This window comes from Elephas maximus, chromosome 6 (genome assembly GCF_024166365.1).
Source record: "Elephas maximus indicus isolate mEleMax1 chromosome 6, mEleMax1 primary haplotype, whole genome shotgun sequence".
Taxonomy (NCBI): Eukaryota; Metazoa; Chordata; class Mammalia; order Proboscidea; family Elephantidae; genus Elephas; species Elephas maximus.
Window position 1 is genome coordinate 30,310,659 of NC_064824.1, and position 21,341 is coordinate 30,331,999.

General features: G+C 37.0%; 1 protein-coding gene across 1 annotated transcript in view; it reads left to right on the top strand.

The window, feature by feature from the left end:
* The window catches only part of RAB3GAP1 (RAB3 GTPase activating protein catalytic subunit 1), a 110,740-nt gene that overhangs the window by 84,721 nt on the left and 4,678 nt on the right, over positions 1 to 21,341 (top strand). Inside the window, exons 18-23 of the mRNA XM_049889229.1 lie at positions 9,080 to 9,217; positions 12,777 to 13,004; positions 18,988 to 19,084; positions 19,180 to 19,283; positions 19,448 to 19,563; positions 21,135 to 21,237. Of these exons, the coding sequence (XP_049745186.1) occupies positions 9,080 to 9,217; positions 12,777 to 13,004; positions 18,988 to 19,084; positions 19,180 to 19,283; positions 19,448 to 19,563; positions 21,135 to 21,237 (786 nt within the window). The remainder of the gene's footprint in view (positions 1 to 9,079; positions 9,218 to 12,776; positions 13,005 to 18,987; positions 19,085 to 19,179; positions 19,284 to 19,447; positions 19,564 to 21,134; positions 21,238 to 21,341) is intronic.

A 21,341-nucleotide genomic window follows, 5' to 3' on the forward strand; every position in this document is an offset into this window, starting at 1 on the left:
CTAACACAAATAACAGGACATGGAATTGCTAGGTATACCAATATACAAGTTGCCAAATTGCCCTTCAAATAGGCTTCGCCTGTTTCACACTCCCATCCATGGTGTGTAAGGGAATACCCATTCCCTTCGAACTTTACTTCGTCCCTTCTTTCCTTCTACAGATATTGTGTGCCTGATATATACAGAGCACTGTTCTATGCCTTGGAAATTTAGTAGCAAGGTAGATAGAAAGGCTCCTGCACAGGAGGTACTTACATTCTACTTAATTTCTTATCAGCAATTGACATTACCGATCGTATCTTTTTTTGCTAGTATGATGGACAAAAAGTACTATCTCAGCGTTTTACAGTGTATCCCTGATTTTTAATTAACCTAAGCATCTTTTAATGTGTTTATTGTCCATCGTTCCCTGTGGATTGCCTACCTTTTTTTTTTTTGTTTTTTTGCCGTTGTTCCTATCCTTTTCTTAATAATTTATATGAGTTCTTCATATTTTAGAAATGAATCCTATGTTATATTTATTGTATATGTTTTCCTAGTCACTTAAAAATTTATTTGTATGTATTTAAGATATAAATGAATACAGTAATGTGTGCAAATAGTATACAAATTGGTGAATTTTTTCATATGTGTACACCCATGTAACCACAACCCAGATCGAGGTATAGAAATTTCGCACCATCCTAGAACAGTGTTCATCAATAGAACTTTCTCTGAAGATAATAATGTTCTGTATTCTCTATATCCATGAGATTATCCCTTGGCTAATTTTCAGAAATAGATTGTCAGGTCTTTGTTCCTAGCCTTTCTTAGTCTGGAGACTCTGCTGAAACGTGCACACCACAGGTGACCCTACTGGTATTTGAAATACCGATAGTGTAGCTTCCAGCATCATAGCAACGCAGAAGCCACCATAATATGACAAACTGAAAGACAGGTGGTGGACCTTCTGTCAGGCACATACCAAAACTTTAGACTCCCAGAAGGAAAGCAGGTATTCAGTATAAACCATATTGTTTGCACACAGTTTAGGTACCCCAAAACCAAACCAAACCCATTGCAATTGAGTCAATTCTGACTCATAGTTTAGGTACAGAGAGCCATTTTTATCAAGTTTTTAGATGCCAGCCATGGGTCAACCTCGCAAGCAGGCCTTTCTTAAGGATAGAGCAGTCTCAGGCTTGCTATATTAACTCTTTTCTGCACACTTGCTATTGTCAGTCATTTTAATTTTTGCCTTTCTGGTGGGTACATAGTAGTATCTTGTGTTTTTAAGTTACATTTCCCCGATGAATAATGATATTGAGCACGTATTGCCCATTTCAATATCTTTGTTGAAGTGCCTGTAGAAGGCCTTTGCCTATTTTTTTTTTAATATTAGTTGTCTTTTTTCTTACTGTTTTGTAGGAATTCTTAATTTATTGTGAATATCAGTCCTTTTCAAATACACGTATTGCAGATATTTTCTCCTGGACTGTGGCTTGCCTATTCACTGTCTTTATGATGTCTTTTGATAGGCAGGAGTTCTTAATTTAAGTAAAGACCAATTTACCAATGTTTTTCTTATATGGATAGTCCTTTTTGTGTCATATTTAAGAAATCTTTGCCTGTAAGTAATCTTTTTTTTTTTTTTTTTTTTTGTAGTTTTGGTGAAGGTTTACACAGCAGTTTAGGTTCCCATTCAACAATTTCTACACAAGTTGTTTAGTGACATTGGTTACATTCTTCACAGTGGGTGAACATTCTCTTTATTTCCATTCTGGTTGTTCTGTTTTTATTAATCTAGTTTCCCTGTCCCCTTACATTCTCATCTTTGTTTCAAAGTATTTGGTGACCATTTGATCTCATATAAAACCAAAATCAACCAAACTCGTTGCTGTCAAGTTGATTCTGATTTTATAGCGACCCTATAGGACAGAGTAGGACTGCCTCATAGGGTTTCCAGATGCAGCTGGTGGATTTGAACTGCCGACCTTTCAGTTAGCAGCCAAACACTTAACCACCGCACCACCACAGCCCCAGGTCTCATATAGGTGGCTTTTGTATGTGTGTGTGTGTGTATATGTGTACTTTAGGTGAAAATGTACAGCTCAAGTTAATTTCTCATACAGAAATTTATACACATATGGTTATGTGACCCTAGCTGCAATCCCTGTAATGTGACAGCACACTACCCCTTTCTACCCCAGGTTTCTTACGTCCATTTAACCAGTTCCTATCCCTTCCTGCCTTCTCATTCTGCTTCCGAATGGGAGCCACCCATTTGGTCTTGTGTATCTTCTTGAACTAAGAAGCACACTCTTCATGAGTATATGTTTTATAGTGCAGTCTAATCTTTGTCTGAAGAGTGGTTAACAGAGCCTCCAGGGACCACGGCTTTGGGGTTCCTCCCGTCTCAGACCATTAAGTCTGGTCTTTTTATGTGAATTTGAGTTCTGCTTCATGCTTTTCTCCTGCTCCGCCAAGGATTCTCTGTTGTTTTCCCTGTCAGGGTGGTCATTGTTGGTAGCCAGGTACCGTCTAGTTCTTCTGGTCTCAGGATGATGGAGTCTTATGTGGCTCTTTTGACTTTTGGGCTAATATTTCCCTTGTGTCTTTGGTGTTCTTCATTCTCCTTTGCTTCAAGTGGGAAGGGACCAATTTATCCATCTTAGATGGCCACTCAAAAGCTTTTAAGACCCCAGACACCACTCAACAAAGTGGGATGCAGAACATTTTCTCAGTAAACTTTGTTATGCTGTTTGACCTGGTTGTCCCCTGAAACTTTTTTTTTTTTAAGGAACACAGTACTCATGGGTGATATTCATTATTTTTTTGAGCCCATTTGTTATTTAGCTACAAGGTGACCTCAGGGGTTAGTTTCAGTTCAAGATTTGAAGACTATCTCAATAGTTTGTGAGTAGTGTTTGGGGTCTTAAAAGGTTGCAAGCAGCCATCTAAGATACATCTGTTGGTTCCATCCCATCTGGAACAAAGGAGAATGAAGAAAATCAAAGACACAGAGAAAATATTAGCCCAGAGGACTAAAGGACCACATAAACCCAAGCCTTCACCTGCCCGAAACCAGAAAAACGAAATGGTGCCTGGCTACCACCAGGGATCACTCTAATAGGGATCAAAACAAAGAGTCTTGGACAAAGCGGGAGAAAAATGTAGAACAAAATTCAAGTTCATGAAAAAGACCAAACTTACTGGTCTTGTAGAGACTAGAAGATCCTCTGAGACAATGGCCCCCAGACACTCTGTTAACTCAGAGCTGAAGCCATTCACACAGCTCACTTTTCAGACAAGATTAGACAGGCCTGTAAAACAAACAGTAACACATGTGAGGAATGTTCTTCTTAGTTCAATCAAATATACAAGACCAGATGAACAACGCCTGCCCCAAAACAAGACAAAATGGCAGGAAGAGACAGGAAGACTAGATGGATGGACATGGAGAACCGAGGGTGGAAAGGGGGAGAGCGCTGTCAACATCGTGGGGATTGCAACCAATGTCACAAAACAGTATGTGTATAAATTTTTGAATGAGAAACTACCTTGAGCCGTAGACTTTTCACCTAACTCAGCAAAGCACAATAAAATTTAAAAAACAGCATCTCAGGGCAGTACTCGGGGAGTCCTCCACTCTCAACCAGTCCAGTAGGTCTGCTTTTTTGTTTTGTTTTGTTTAAGGAATTTGAGATTCTGTTCCACATTTTTGTCTCATTTTATCAGGGTCTATCTATTGAAGCCCTGATTAGCACAGAAGGTAGTAGTAGTCAGGCACCGTCTAGTTCTTCTGGTCTCAGGGTAGGTGAGGCCTGGTTCATATAGACTGTTCTGTAGGCTAGTTTCTTCTCTGAGCCTTTGGTTTCTTCCCTTCTTTTTTGCTCCAAACAAATAGAGACCAATAGTTATACCTCAGATAGCTGTTCACAAGCTTTTAAGACCCCAGATACTACTCACCAACTGTAGGTAATCTCTTATGTTTTCTTCTAGAAGCTTTATTGTTTTACCTATTGCAGTTATGTTTGTGATCGACCTCAAATTAATTCTGTAAGGATATCCAGTTGTTCCAACACCGTTTTTGAAAAAATATGTTTTATCTCCGATGTGTTTGTTGTAAATCAAGTGGCTGTATGTGTGTGGGTCTGTTTCTGAACTCTTTGTTTCTTTAGTGTCTTTGTCTACTTTTTTGACAATACTGTGGTGTCTTTATTGTAGCTTTATAATAAGTCTTTATAGTTGGTAGTGTACATCTTTCAACTTTGTAGTTGTTTTTCAAGATTGTTTTGGCTATTCTAGGTCCCTTCATATATAGTTGAGAATCAGCTTGTTAGTTTCCATAGAAAAACCCTACAGGGATTTTTTGTCTGAGTTCTTTCAGCATGATTATTTTGAGATTCATGCATATTGTTGTGTATATCAATAGCTCATTCATTTTTATTGCTTAGTAGTTTTCCATCATATGGCTGTACCACAGTTTATCCATTCACCTGTTGACGGACAGTCCAGAAGTGGACATGAGGAAAGTTTTGCAGTTGATGGATTTATTCATTATTTTGATTGTGGTGATGTTTTCATTTGTATATATATGTCAGAACTTAACAAATTGTACTCTTTATTCTTTATCAGTTATACACCAAAAAGCTGTTAAAGAAGTTAATTTGCCTTCTGATCAGTGCTTGGCAAGGAAAAGAAATTAGAATATTTGTTTCTGTCTTCTAACTTAGTTCCAGTTTTAAAACTCTACTTATTTATTTGTCTAATAAACAAATAATAAGTACTAAAAAAAAAAATAATAGTTTGTACTACTCTAGGTTGTAAAGGATTAAATCACCTTAAAAGCACTTGGCATGTAAGTTCTCAAAAAAGATTTTTTTTTTTTTTTTGTATCCTGTCTCTTTTCACGTTTTAATTAATAGTAGTTCTTGTTTTTAGTTAGCTACTTGCATATTTGTTGTACTAGTTTAACTGGGCTGTTAAAGAGTCTGAGAACGTTTTTCTGAAAACTTAAACTTTTTTTCTTGAAATAAAAATAACACTTTTTAATTGAATGCTTTATTTTTCTTCAAAAGGATATGTTCCCTCATTTATTTCAGATGCTTAAATTTTCACATTCAGATTTATACCACAAATCTGGAATAATTTAAATTTACTTTCTTTTCAGCTTTCATTGTGTATGTTTAGAAATTAATTTTTATACCTGACCATTAGGTAATTCTGGACAATTTTTTTTTTTATCCATTTCACTGCCTTACTTTAAAATTAATTTTATTTGAATTAAACCATTATATATGTGCTTATCTAAAATGGTTAGAATTCAGAAGGACCCTAACTGAAACCAATATAATTTCAAACTTTGATGTTAGCATAAAATGCTAACATCAGTTGCTTACTTCATCAAAAAAAGTAATAAGACTTTATATAGGTTCTTGCTTTCTAAGAATGTAAACATATTCCTGTATCCCTTTCATAGAGACTTAGGTCACCTTTGGTTACCTAAATTTTATGGCTAGATAAAGCTTAAAGACTTCGCCCAACATTCTACAGCCAGGGCTAGAAGAGAGATCTGTGGAGAATCTGTTAGAGAAGTCCTTAGCCAGTGGATTAGGACCAAACTAGTAGTTCTCAATTTAGCATTAGATAGATGTCCTGGATTCTCTATTCAGTTTGCCACTGGGTGATTTTGCCACTTCATGATCTTGGGAAAGGCACTTTATCTTTCTGTACCTCAGTTTCATCTCTTGTAAAATGCCCAGGCCACCTCTCAGTGGTCATACGAGACGATGTATATGAGAAAGCTTTGGGCATGTTCAGAAGTGGTATATATGAAAATGTATGGTCTTCATGCTACTTGCTGCTTATTCTCCTCCTCATTGCCATGTCTGTCTTCACTTACAGTTGGCCAAGAGTCCTGTCGTCATCTCCTTTTTTCCCTTCCATCCTGTGATTTCAGGGCTATAAGACAATGAAAAGTAGCTCCTTCTGAATAAAATGATGGCCTTTGCCCTTGAGTGTACTGCTTCATCAGAGCTTCATATAATTTGTGAACTTGACAGAGATACTTAGATAAGACCACGTTCTCTTAGACACAGAGAAAGCAGAATATGAAGCTTATGATACAACCTAAGTAATTTGTCTTTAATTGTAAAGTTTTTCGAGGATGTGCTAGATTTATTTTTTACAACCCTATGAGGTACATAGCCTACATTCTTATGCCCAGTTTACATTTGAGGAATCAGTCACCGACAGGTTCGGGGATGGATTCCCCAAGTCACAGAGCTGGGATTCAAATGCAGGCATAATTGTCTTTGGAGCCCAAGCTCTTAATTAAGATGTTATACTGCCTTACTGATTATTATTCAGTCCTGAGTGTCAGCAAAGATCCAGTCTTAAGTTTTCAGTGTGAGATTTTTGCTTGGTATTTGTTGAGTATTTAAAAGTAATACATGTTCAGGGGACATGTAAGTCAATTGGCATAATAAAACCTATTAAGAAAACATTCTGCATCCCACTTTGGAGAGTGGTATCTGGGGTCTTAAATGCTAGCAAGTGGCCATCTAAGATGCATCAATTGGTCTCAGCCCACCTGGAGCAAAGGAGAATGAAGAACACCAAAGACACAAGGTAATTATAAGCCCAAGAGACAGAAAGGTCCACATAAACCAGACACTACATCATCATGAAACCAGAAGAACTAGACAGTGCCCGGCTACAACCGATGACTGCTCTGACAGGGAACACAACAGAAAACCCCGGAGGGAGCAGGAGAGCAGTGGAAAGCAGACCCCAAATTCTCCTAAAAGACCAGACTTAACGGTCTGAGACTAGAAGGACCCTGGTGGTCATGGTCCCCATACCTTCTGTTAGCCCAAGACAGGAACCATTCCCAAAGCCAACTCTTCAAACAGGAATTGGACTGGACAATGGGATAGAAAAAGATGCTGGTGAAGAACGAGTTTCTTGAATTAAGTAGACACATGAGACTATGTTGGCATCTTCTATCTGGAGGGGAGAGGAGAGGGCAGAGGGGGTCAGAAGCTGGCAGAATGGACACGAAAAGAGAGTGGAGGGAAGGGGTGTGCTGCCTCATTAGGGGGAGAGCAATTAGGAGTATATAGCAAGATGTATATAAATTTTTGTATGGGAGACTGACTTGATTTGTAAACTATCACTTAAAGCACAATAAAATTTTTTTAAAAAAGTAATGCATGTTCATTTTAGAGAAAAAGAAAACAAAAACCTAATTTCATAACCCAGAGATAGTCACTGTTAGAGCAGTTCCATCGCATTTTTTTCTGTATTGCACCATTTCCGTACTGTCAAAATTTGGATTCTTTCTAGTTGACATGCTGTTAAAACTAATGCTGTGGTGGTATTTTTAGAAGTGGAATCATTGGGTTAGAGGGCGTGATCATAAATGCTTGACATATATTAATTGCCAGATTGTTGTCCAGTAAGGCTTAATACACTTACTTTATATTCATTCCCTTCTGCAGTTTTTGAAAGTGCCCTATTTTAGGTTTGTCTGTCTCAAACATGAGGATGACACAAGAGAAAAGTTCCTTCCTTTTGTTTGTTGCTATATGTTTTGAATGCCATAGCTTTACCATGCTTCTACTTTATTTCTGACAGGTTTTTTTGAAAAATTACTTATCTTTATGGCAGTGGTTCTCACCTTGGGAGTGAGTTTGTCCTACAGGGGATACTGGACAATGTCTGGAAACGTTTTTGGTTGCTGTGAGGTGGGAGTGCTGCTACAGGCAGTAGCAGGTAGAGACCAGGGATACTGGCAAACATTCTGCACAACACAGGACAGCCACCCCAGCAAAGGACCATCCAGCCTAAGTGTTAGCTAAGAAACCCTGCTTTAACCCCCAAACTATTATCCTGAGATAGGTAATCTTTAAACCTTAAACCAAAGTCTCTAAAACTTAAACCTTGATGTCTTCTTAAAACCAAACAGTAGGAGCATTGTGCTCTTTTAAGAACTATCTATATGGGGTCAGATTGACAACAGTGACTCTGAAAAATTAGGAACCTGAGGGGGCAGTGAGTTCATGTTAATGAGGGAGGAACATATTAGCAAAGGAGGATGAGAACAGATACACAGTTTGAAGGATAGAATCCATGTCTTTGAATTGTGTATGTAGAAATTGTTGAGATGGTGTATGTCCTGCTGTGTATAGTCACAAGAAAAAAAAAACCCTGCTTTAGAGTAAGCCCGTGAAATCTAGAAGGAATCTAATTATTGACAAGGTGCTCTAGATACTTAACCTATTTCTTCAGCTAGTTCTTAACCTTATTCTTATCTAAGGATAGAAATGCTCACGTTTTTCCGGCTTTGGCAACAAGCAGGTAAGCTTTGTTTTGGGTGGCCTCTAGATTTTTGAGTTTTTCATATTTCATATCTAAAATCTGATGAAATCAATTCTTAGAGAACTTTCCTAAGCCCCTTTCAGCAGTTCTGAAATCATCTCTTAATGATTCTACAGATGAATCTTCCTTTAAGTTTGCCTTATCTGCTTTTTATTTGGAGTTAACCACTAAAATATATAATATCTCTGAGCCTAAAGACAGAAAACCAACAGCTTCTTAGGGAAATGAATCATTAGAACATCTTAGGAACCTAAACTCAAAACAAATCCTCTGACATAAAACTCATTTATTTGGGGGTTTTTAGTTGGGGTTCAATTCATTTGTGTTTATATATGTTTTTTAATTTTCTTGTTATTTATAATAAAAATCTAGTTGCACCTAGATGACATACATAATAATATTAAGACTTCATTTCTTTAATATTAGCAGACAAGACAATGTTGCTCAGCTGACCCAAATCTCTGTCTTTTAGTTATCAGTCCTCATAGAGGGAAATAGAAATCACATCTGAGCAACTGAAAGTCATGTTTATTCTTTCTTCTTAATTTGTTACCTTTTAATGTAGGTTCTGGAGAACTTCCATTTCTCAGAATTCTTTTAAACACACGTCTTGTGACTTCTGGAGCTGAAATAATTGTTGTCTCCATCTATTTTTGTAGTTCTGCTTTGTCTAAAAAAAGTCTGTTCGTGAGCTTTGTCCTTTTGTGCTTCACAGGAACCAGCTCCTATGACAGAAGACCTGCTAGAAGAGCAGTCTGAGGTTTTAGCTAAATTAGGCACATCGGCAGAAGGGGCTCACCTCCGAGCGCGCATGCAGAGTGCCTGTTTGCTCTCAGATATGGAGTCTTTTAAGGTGGGTCACACTTTCAGAGCTCTGTGCTCTATTTTGAGCTATTCTGGGATGGAACTGTGAAAGTCACTCTACAAAGTGATATGAAGGCCTGAATGTCTTTTTTGTGAAGTGTTTTGATTTCATTAGTAGTTACAACACTCTGCCCTCACCTCCCAAAGGGCATAGTCAAACTTGTTTCTTAAGTTTAAAAAAAGAAAAAAAATCAATCTTTGAATAGTAGTTGAAAGTTGGGAATTGAATCATTTCTATATGTGCGTTGTATAATCAGCCAATTTAATGCAAGGCTTTTAGGAAACTTTTAGGATTTAATGTAGGTGGCTTTGTACAACAAATGTTTGACTGCCTACTGTGTGCCTTGCACTGTGATTAGATGAGGAAGAAATAATGTTTATCCTCAATTACAGCTTGTGAGGTTGTGGGGAGGAGATCATGAAAGGTTTCATCAGAAGAGTCATTTAGGATGAGTAGGCATTTGCTACCTGAAGAATATTCTAGGCTTAAATATAGACCTGTATCTAAAAGTATCGAGGATTCAAGGGGTGGTGACATTTGGCTTCATTCCAGAAATGAAGGAAGAAGAAAGGACTTTTGTGATTGAATTATTTATTCTTGAAAGCAGAGTCAAACCTTGTGTATATTAAAAAAAAAAAAAAAAAAGTGGGTAGCCCAGTGGGCCACAGGACTTCCCTTTGCCATTGCTGATACCCCAAACTGCTCCCTGGCCTAGACTGTCTCTCTCATCCTGCTGCTGCCTTGTGACAGCCTCCGTCTGCCCAGTCTGTAGCCCTCCCGGCTCTGCTTCTGTGCTCTTTGGCCAAGCCTGAATTTGATTTTCCTCTGAAATACTTGTGCTTTTTTTTTTTTTTTTAAACATAAGCGCCCCATGAACACCTGTGGCACTTGCATCCTTCCCTTCTAGTAAAATTTAAGTGACAATAAAAGGGAGCCTTTTTATTCCATGTTTATTTCCCACATCTTTATTAAAAGGAAAAATCTTTAGAAAACCTCTTAAGAGCTGCATGTTTTTCGTAGAAAACATGAATTCAGTGAATTCTCTTCTGCAGTAAGACAAGAGAGAAATGTGTTATTTAAAAAAAAACATCGTTGGTGACAGTGAATAAAGAAAAGCCTGTTGGCTCTTAGGGCATGTTTTGTCTACCAAAAAGGTAGAGGAGGGAATTGGCTTAGGGCATGTGCGCACAGCAGGAAGTACTAGCCTCCACAGCAGCTGCTCTTCTCCTGACCTCTAGCTGCTTTCCTAGTCATCCCTTTCTGTCCTGCCACAGTGTCCTTGCAGAGGCGTGCGCAGGAGGAAGTTCCAAATTGGAACCGTCAAAATTTTCCCATAGAAACACATTTGGCCCTCATTGTAAGGTTCTGTAGAATTCCTTTAACACTGCTTAAGCAAAACTGTGGTTCAGTAGGCTCTTTCAGACTAATCTAGGCACAAATGTTTCATCAGAAAATAGATCATATTTCTGTTTTTTGCTTAAGCAAGTTAAAACAGCCATCTTATTAAGCTCCTAGATTCAGACAGGGCACAGTGGGGATGGGTTGTCTATGTTCCATGATATCTGGGGCCTCCGCTGAAAAACTTGAATACCGGGGACTGAAATAATCTGAAGGCTTATTCTGAGGCCTAGGTGTGGATGGCTGGAAGACCAGGACTGCCAACTGAGCACCTAGACATGACCTCTTCATATGCCTTGACTTCTTCACAACATGGCGGCCTAGGGGGTCATTAAAGTTCTTAAGTAGAGTCTAGGCTGTGCCGCCTTCTATGAGCTATCCTCAGAAGTCACATTGTGGCCTGTCTACTGTAATCTGTTGGTCATAGCACTCATGAGCCCACCCAGAAAAGAATTACTACAGAAAAGAATTCACAGATTTTCTGTATCTTTTTAGTCTCTAGGGAAAATATGTAGCCCTTAAGGGGTTTTCTAAAGACTTTTCCTTTTAATAGAGATGAGGACAATAATAAGCAGGAAATAAAAAGCCTCCCTTTTACTGTCACTTAAATCTTGCCAGAGCAACAAGATCGTATTGTAAAAGAGCATATAGGATGAGGGACATTGTTGTGACCATCTTTGGAAAATACAGTTTGCCCCTAAGAGTATACTTAACATGAACCAACCAAATGAGGCTGATGTGTATAACCCTATTTCTTAAATTTGACATGAGAAATATAACCACCAAGGAGAATATCTGTGCCTATGGTCAGTGTATTCTTTCCCTTGAGGGAAGTTTCCAGAAGCTGCCAATGTTTTAAAGCATGGGAACTCAAGGAATGGAGTGACAGTGGCCAACAAGAAAATAGATTATATTTCAAATAGCCAATGTCCCCATCTGCCCCATATGGGAATCAGATAATATATTTAAGGAAATATGTAGTCACTCTAAAACAGATATGGTTGCCGTTTCCTTTTGTATAGGAATGACTGGGTATTAGAGGTCTAAGGAGAGTTCCTCATCCCCTCACCAGGATTTCTAAGCTGGTGGGGGTAGTTAAGCCAGTGAGCCCAGTGAGAAGAAATTGGCAATTTTGTCCAGTTTTGTTATTGCTTATATCACTTACGGTTACAGGCAATTAAATATAATACTCATAAGCAAGAAGAATATGATATGATTGCATGATAGAGAATATAATCAAAAGTGTATATATTTAACATATGTACACATATCATTCTTTGTATTCAAGGGGATGATTTTGTGTGTGTGTGTGTGTCCTTTAATTAATTAATGCATTGTTGGTAGTTGTTAATCAAGTCAATTCAGTTTTAATACATTATCAGACACTTTTGCAAAAAAGACCTCCATGCCTTAGCACTAATGCTGTGAAGCCTCTTCATTTTTCCAGGCTTGAAATTACAAAGTTTTTGGACTGCGTCGTTGTTAATTATATAAAATTAATCACTGAATAAAACTTTTATCTAATTGCTTGGGTTTTCAGAATTCTGGAAAACAATAGTTTGAGTTCCAATTCCTTAACAGCACAAAACACAACTTTATATGATGGTAAATTTGTTGCATAAAGCATGAGAATTGAATGGCTAAATAGAACGTTTTTGAAGTTAGCCCATATTTACTCCAGTACCAGTATTGATTTATTGAGGAAAAAAAGAGCAGAACGTTTCCATCGTGTTGTTATTCTGATCTGTATATTATTTAATTTACTTGACTTGAGCTTATGTGACACTTTTCTAAGTGTTGAGCAGTTATTACAGTATAATTTTAAAACTAAGTTATGTAACTTCATAATCTGTTTAAAAATTTATTTTCACTTTACATCGAGTTTTTATTTCCAAATTCATCACACGAAAATGATTTTGTTTTTTCCTTATGTAACTGAGATAGCAAAAATAAAATGTTTTTGGTACTTCAGCGTCTGACTTGTTTTAAAGGAGACATCCAAACTTATTTTACATGTTAGATTGTAAAGACTAGATACTTACGAAATCATACCTGTGAAAGCATGATTTTGCAAATATATGTTTATCAGTAACCATTGATTTTTATTTGATTCTGCTGATTTTTTTTTTTTTTTTTGGTTACCTTCTAGGCAGCTAACCCAGGTTGTTTCCTCGAAGATTTTGTGAGGTGGTACTCACCCCGGGATTATATTGAAGAGGAGGTGATGGATGAAAAGGGCAATATGGTTCTGAAAGGAGAACTGAGTGCCCGGATGAAGATCCCAAGCAATATGTGGGTAGAGGCCTGGGAAACAGCTAAGCCAATTCCTGCTAGAAGGCAGAGGAGACTTTTTGATGATACGCGGGAAGCAGAAAAGGTAATCAGGGTTTGGATCTCTAATACTAGAATGATAGTTAATATTTTGACATTTTAAAAACTCACTGTCATAGATGTGAGAGCTTTGGACATACTTGAAAAGCAGAAGCAGAGCATCGAAATCCAGTGAGCCTTTTATATATCTACCTTTCACGTTTAATACTTTAAGAGTAGTTGCAAAGAGACCAAAGAATTTGACATGCATATTTTATTTAGAATACTTACATCACTGGACTCTTTCAGAGTATATGTTAAAAGCCTTCAAAAATGGGATTGTCCTTTGACCTAGCAGTTCTGCTACCAAAATTTTATTAAGGAAATCATGAGAAGTATGCAGAGACCTATGTACAAGAATGTTTAACAAAGTTCTGTAGTGAAAAAATAGAGACAACCAAAGTTTACAAAAATAGGGGCTTTGCTCAATAAATTATGGTACGTCCATTCAGTGGGCTTCTACGTAACTATTAAAAAAAAAAATCTGATAGTGTGAAGAATAGTGGAATAGTAGTGTCTCTGCTATAAACAAGAGACACACGTAAAATTCAGTAATTCAGAAAGGCTACAAATTAAAGGATGGACAAAGATTTACCAGGCAAATGGGAATATAAGAAAGCAGGGCTTGCACTCCCAATACCAAAGTAGGATTAAAGCAAAAAGGCATTAAATGAGAGAAAAAAGATGCTTTAAAATCTAAAATTCGTAGTTCACAATGAAAATACAAGAGTTAGGAATGTCTGTGTACTAGGTCATGCAGTAACCACCTATATGAGGCAGATGCAAGGAGAAATAGATCAAAACGCTAACAACAGGTCGCTTAATACATTATTCTAAGTACAAGGACAGTAAAGGGGCAAAAAATAGGAAAGATATAAACAAGATAACTATTAAGGTCAATCTTTTAGATACATATCAAACATTAAAAAAAAAGTACACCTGGATAATAGAGAATGTACCTTCTTTTTAAATGTATATGGAATATTCACAGAAATTGATATATTGGGGCACAAAGAAAGCTTAAGTAGGTTTCATAATTGAAGTATTACAACCAGTACTCTATATGCAGTAAACTAGAAGCTAAAAACCAAAACAAACCAAAAGAGGCTTGCAAATTGAAAAAAAAAAAACCTTCTGTTAACTCTTGAGTGAGAGGGGAAATAGGAAATGATGGAACTGGTGAAAAACAGTAATAATGCAGACACTACATGACAGAACCTATAGGACATTTTTAGAGAAGTGATCAAAGGAAAATTTATAGCCTAAGCACATGTATCAGTAAAAACAAAAGAATGAAAATAAGTGAAGTAAATTCTCAACTCATAAGCCTAGATAGAAAATGGGAATCAAAAGGAAGGAAATAATAACAATAAAAGTAGAAAATGAGGTACAGAACAGAAAAATAGATTAAAATAGCCAATTAAATTTGTTTTTTTTTTTTTTAAACCCAACAAAATAGATAAATCATTAGACCTTTAACCAAGAATAAAAAGGGAAAAGCACGCATATACACAGTAAATGATGAGAGGCAAGTAAGTATTGCTACGAGGGAGATGTTAAACTACTTTTTACATTTCCATGCAAATAAATTTGAAAACCAAGATGAAATGGATAGTTTTTCAGGAAAATACAGTGTACCAAAACTGACCCCAGTTGGTAGGATTATGGGGAAATTAGAACACTCATACACTGCCGCTGAGAATATAAAACGGTGCAGTCATTGTGGAAAACTGTTTGGCATTTCCTCAGAAAGTTAAACATAAAATTACCATTGTTGTTGTTAGCTCCCTTTGAGACAGTCCCTGACTTATGGTGACCCCCACCGATTCCCCTCTTAGGTATATACCCAAAGTAATTGAAAACAGTGACTCCCTTAGATAGGTGTACCCCAGTGTTCACTGCAACATTATTCACAAAAGGTAGAGGGAAACCACCTACCCATCAGTGGCTGAATGGATAAACAAAATGTAGTATATGCCTGAAGAATGAACAAATCTGTCTTGAAAGAAGTACAGCCAGAATACTCCTTAGAAGCGAAGATGGTAAGACTTTGTCTCACATACTTTGGACATGTTATCAAGAGGGACTAGTCCCTGCAGAGGGGTATCATGCTTGGTAAAGTAGTAGAGGGTCAGTGAAAAAGAGGAAGACCCTCAACTAGATGGATTGACACAGTGGCTGCAACAATGGGCTCAAACTTAGCAACAATTATGAGGATGGCGGAGGATAGGGCAGTGTTTTGTTCTGTTGTACACAGGGTCTCTATGAGTCAGAACCAACTCAGTGGCACCTAACAACAACAGTATATGCACATAATGGAATATTATTCTGTCGTAACGAGAAATGAAGCTCTTATACGTGCTACCACATGGATGAACCTTAAAATTGTTACGCTGTGTGAAATAAGTCAGACACAAAAGAACAAATACTGTATGATCCTACTTATATGAAATATCTAGAATAGACAAATTCACCAGGACAAAAGATTAGTGGTTACCGTGGACTGGGAGGAGAGGGAGATGAGGAGTTAAAGAAAAAAAAAAGAAAACTGATCCCAGTAAAGAGAAAGTGTAAACAGACCAATTTTCATAGAAGAAATAGAGAAAGTTATCAAGGAAATGCCCCATAAAACACCAGGCCTAGATGGTTTCACAGGAGAGCTCTACTAAATGTCAAAAGACCAGATAGTCCTAATGCTACAAAAATTGTTGCAAAGCATAGAAATTGTAGGAAAATTTCCAAATTCTTTTTTTTTGAAGCAAGTATAACATTAGTACCTAAATCCGGTAAAGATAGTATACCCTTCAAAATTACAGACCAGCAATACCCTGCTACCACTTTAGGAAAATAATACACCATGACCAAGTTCAGGGATGATTATTTGGAAATCTGTTGATGTAATTCACTAATTAATGAGTCTAATTGTCTCCATATATGGTGAAAAAGTCTTTGTTAAAATTTAACACTCATTCCTAATTAAAAAAAAAACTCTTGAGAAAATAGGAATGAGTGGCCACTTCTGTAGCATGATAACAAATATGCAGACCTCAGTCCTAAAGCCAACCTTATTTAAAGGCAAAATTAGGATGCGTGCTATCTCCAATGCCTTTTAAAGTTATTCTGGAAGTATTAACCGATAATTAATTAGCCGAGAGAAAACAGAATTGAAAAGAAGAAATACAACTGTTTGCAGATGATGTTACAGTATACCTGGAAGAACCTAAAGAATCAGTGATGGAACTAACTCAAACTAAAAAATTCAGCAAGGTAGCAGGATATAAAATTAATAGACAGTAATCAGTAGCATTCATATACACTAATGAGTCAGAAAATGTAAATGACATTTTCTCTTCATTATAAGGGTTAAAAAAAGGGGTGGGGGTGAAATGCTTAGGAATAAACTTACCAAGAAATGTTTCAAATCTAAGTGAAGAAAGCAAAGCACTCCTGAAAAACACAAAAACAGTTGAACAAATGGAAAACTATCCCTTGTTCTTGGTTAGGACGCTCAACATCGTGACTTACAGATCTAGTGCAATCCTGATAAAAATACAGCACGCTTTACTATGGAGCCCGACAAGCTGACAGTAAAGTTCGTATGGAAAAATAAACAGAGGAGCCTAGGACTGGAGAAGCCAGGGGAGATGGGTAATGAGTGCTAATGAGTTTCTTTTTGAGGTGATGAAAATGCTCTGGAATTTCATAGTGATGATGGTAAATTGGCCAGAAACCACTGAAATGTACTTGCAAACGGTGAATTTTAGAGTATGTGAATTATATCTCAGTTTTAAAAAACTAAGGAAATCTGAGTATGGACTTAATTTAAAAAATGTGGGTGGGGGCTGGGGAAGGGATATAAAAGACAGACTGAGGAACTATTCCAGGTTAATTTAGATGATAGAAGTACGATAGTTGAAGGGAATACACATAATCTTGACTGGATCCTGTGGCTCCTGTTCTGGTGTGGGGAAAAGGTAATAAAAGACATTTTTATTAGGTCAGTATGCAAAATTGTAATAAGAATGACAGATTTGATTAAAACTATTTTATCAGTGTTAAATTTACTTTAAGAAAGTGTAAGAACATATTCTTTCTTTTAGACAGTACACACAGATATATGGGGATAAAGGAGCACAGAATACGCAGCTTACTCAACTTATGCAGAAAAAAATGTGTGTGTGTGTATACATATGCAGATAAGTGAATCTGGGTAAAGGATGTGCAGATATTTTGCATGATTCTTTCAAACTTGTTCCTGTAAGTTTGAAATTATTTCCAAATAAATTAAAAAAAAATTTTGGAACAATAAATTCATTGAAACACTTTGTAAAATAATTTAGCATTAACATGTACATTTCCTAATTCCATTTTAGGTATATCCTAGAGAAAATTTTCTACATGTGCGCCAGGAAACATACACCCAGTGGCGCCCCCCCCCCCCCGAAAAAAACCACTAACATTGAGTCAATTCTGACTCATGGTAACCCATAGGATAGAGTAGACTGCTCCAGAGAGTTTGCAAAGCTGTAAATCTTTACGGAAGCTGACTGCCACATCTTTCTTCCAAGGAGCAGCTGGTGGGTTTAAACTGGTGACTTCTTGGTTAGCAGCTGAGTGCTTAACCACTGAGCAACCAGGGCTCCTTAGAAACATGCACAAATAATGTTAATAGGAGCACTATTTGTAATAAGCAAAAACTAGAGAAAAGCACAAAAGTCCATCAACAGTGGAGGAGCATTTTAATACAACAGTAAAAATAAATAATGTATAGCATGTGTCAATATATGTAAATGTCAGAAACATAGTGCTGGATTGAGAAAAGAAGTCACTGAGGGCTATGAACAGGAATATTACATTTCTATAAGGGTCAAAACCACGCAAAACTAATTAATACCTATGTGAGAAAACCATAAAGAAAAAAAGAATGATGAGTCGTTACTTTGGGGGCGAGGGAGGGAGACTTGGATCCTGTAGAGCACGGGGGCTTGAAAAGTACTGTTGATGAAGTTGGGTGGTGGGTGTTCATGTGTTAGACTACTTATAAATATTGTGGTGTGTGTAATCCATGTTTTCTTTAGATTATTTATAAATTCTGTGTTATGTGTAATTCCTAATTTTAAAAGTTTTAAATCACACAAAACCCTCCAAAGCCAAAAAATAAAAATCCACGAACAGTCACTAAGTGAGCAAAGCAAGTTATAAAACAGTATGTATAGTGAATTTTTGTTAGGAAATTACGTATATGTCTATATTTCCATGTTTAAATGAGCACAGAAGCAAGTCTGAGAGGATAAACTCAAAAAGTATTATTCCTTGGAAAATAAGATTTCAGGAGAATTTTTGCATTATACTTCTGTATATTTTTATATTCAGAAAAATAATAAAACAAGTTCCATTTTGGAAAAAGAACAATAAACAGTAACTGAAAGAAACCAAAAAAATTAATGGAAGGTTATTAGCAATGTTTAGAAATATTAAGTGAGAAAAACAGGTTATAAAACATCATTTTACATACTTGATATTCATACACTTAACATATTAAGTGTATTCTATATCTTAGAAAAATCCTGGAATGAAAATGCACCCCTGTTAACAATTATTATCACTAGGTGGTGTCATTTACAGATGGCTTTTATTTTCTTATATTTTCCTAATTTACATGCATTACATATGTACGCAGGAAATACATTAGAATATTCATCCTTTATATGTAGGGTCACTATGATTCGGAATCGACTCCACGGCAGTGGGTATTCATCCTTTTTAGTGATTGAAGTTCTTCGTTGCTTTCGGTAACATTATTCTTACCTTTGAGAATAGTAGCAACTTACTTGGATGAGTAGCAGTAGGTGCTAAGTAGAAAAGAGAGCTCTTCTGCTCACTTGTTAGGGATGTAAGTTCATTGGTCCAGAGGATCTTGTACTCAGGTAAATGGCTGCTTCATCCTTCGACAACTGCACTGATCTTTTATGTAACTGTACCTCCTTCAGGTGCTACACTACCTGGCAATCCAGAAACCTGCAGACCTTGCTCGGCACCTGTTACCTTGTGTGATTCATGCAGCTGTTCTCAAGGTAAAAGAAGAAGGTAAATATCTTATTTGATTAGTCATTAGTTCATTTTCAAAATAAAGCTATATTTTGCTGAACTTATTTAATGATGGCTGATCTTTTCAAAAATAGAAAGTCTGGAAAACATCTCCTCAGTTAAGAAGATTATAAAGCAGATAATATCCCATTCCAGTAAAGTTCTGCACTTCCCCAATCCAGAAGACAAGAAGTTGGAAGTAAGTTCAGTGTAGTGTCAGAACCTTGCCAAGTGTTCTCCCCACTTGGCAATAATTAAATAAAATAAATAATTAAAGACATACATACATATATATATATAATATATTTTTAATGCTTTGCTTTTTGTTATCTTCCAATATATGTGTCTCCTTTTCATTGTTAGGAAATCATCCTTCAAATTACTAATGTGGAAGCTACAATTGCTAGAGCCCGGTCACTGAAAGCCAAGTTTGGAACTGAGAAATGCGAAAAAGAGGAGGAAAAGGAAGATTTAGAAAGGTATTGCTGCTCGGCTAAGAGTATTCCCTACAGAAGGAAAAACTACCACTCTCTTCAGGGAAATTTTAATAGAATATTGAAATTCTACTTTGGTACTCATATATTATTTGAAATAAGCACTGACTAGGAGTTGTGGTGGCACAGGGGTTAAGAGCTTGGCTGCTAACCAAAAGGTCGGCAGTTCGAATCCACCAGCTGTTCCTTGGAAACCCTGTGGGGCAGTTCCACTCTGTCTTAAAGGCTTGCTTTGAGCCAGAACCAACTCAAAGGCAGTGGGTTTGGTTTTGATTTAGAGACGGAGAAATATAATTATCATAAGATTTGACCTTTATTATATTTCTGAGTATTTGCCAGGTGTTCTTCTTTTAGAAAAGTCTACTACTAGAGTCCCTTTTTCTCGGGATTTCCTTGTTTGCTCTTGAAGAGTGTGCTGCCTGCAGTTTCCTGTGGAGGAGCTACTAACTGTTACTTTCAGTGCGCCAGAACTTTGCTTTCTGCTCTGACTGTCCCCTGGCCACAGTGTGAGAGGTTCTGTAACTGTATTTCTGCTGATTAGTCCTAGTTGTTTATTTTTAGAAAGATTTGTGATAGCAAAGGTGCACATCCTGTGTATCTTCCCAATATGGTTTGAAAGAGTGACCAGATGGCCCCTCCAAGATGAAACAAATAATTGGGTCAGTCTTTTTCTCTTCATGAAACTTGGCACCATTGCCAGTGGCGCCCTATCAATGTGAGTCCTTACTTGTTTCTCCATAGTACTTCAAAGAACAAAGAATGTGTTTCCAAATTAGCATGTTCAGCAGCTGAAATTCGTCATTTTTTAAAAATTTGTCTTCAGCCCTAAAATTCCACAAGTGTGGAATTAGTATTACATGACAAGGCATTTGCTATAGCTTTGAATAAGTTCTTGTTTGAAATTTATTTTGTCTTTTGTTGAGCGAAATTTTCTGCCAGCCTGCTTTGCTCCTGAAAATTTCTTCCTTTTAAAAGAAATCGTTTCTAAAGTAGCAGTATGAATTAGTGAGCAGGTGGTGCGTGCATGGTGGCTCTGAGCCTCCAACTCTGTTAGCTCCGCCACACGTTATCTGTGATATACTTGGAATTACAGTGTTCCAGCACATAATGGCACTGTTTACAATTGAGACTTTGCCCAGCAAAACATGTATTTTAAGCATATACAAACATACACGCACATACCCCACTTAAAAGAACATGAACTAGAAATATGGGTTATTGCTTTGCTGGATACATAAAGCTTGGTTTCTATTGTCCCCCCCAAAATTGATCTTGTATTTAGTGTAGCATTTCTTAAGCTTCTAGTCTCAAAAAGATTGACTGTTTCCATATACTTTGACAGAAATAGGGTTTCCAAATTTTTTCTGAAAACAATTGAAGAGAGAATTTATGGTGATTCTAAATGTCAGTATATCCTGTTCTAAAATTTTCACTGCCGTGTTGGTAGATTTAGCCAGTATCATTTTGACCGTTTGTCAACAAAGTTAATCTGGGAGGGTTGACACAAATGTGAACTGAGCAGCTTGCTTTCCATCCTTCCATTACTTCTCTCCTAGGTTTGTGAGTTGCCTTTTGGAGCAGCCTGAAGTGTCAGTCGTAGGTGCAGGACGAGGACATGCTGGCCGGATCATTCGCAAGCTGTTTGTGAATGCTCAGAGGGTATGTGAGATTCCTTATTTACTGCGTCATCACCTCCCCAGACTGCTGCTACTCAGGAAGATGCAGCTTTGACTTCTATACGTGGCTGATTTTACAGCTGCTGA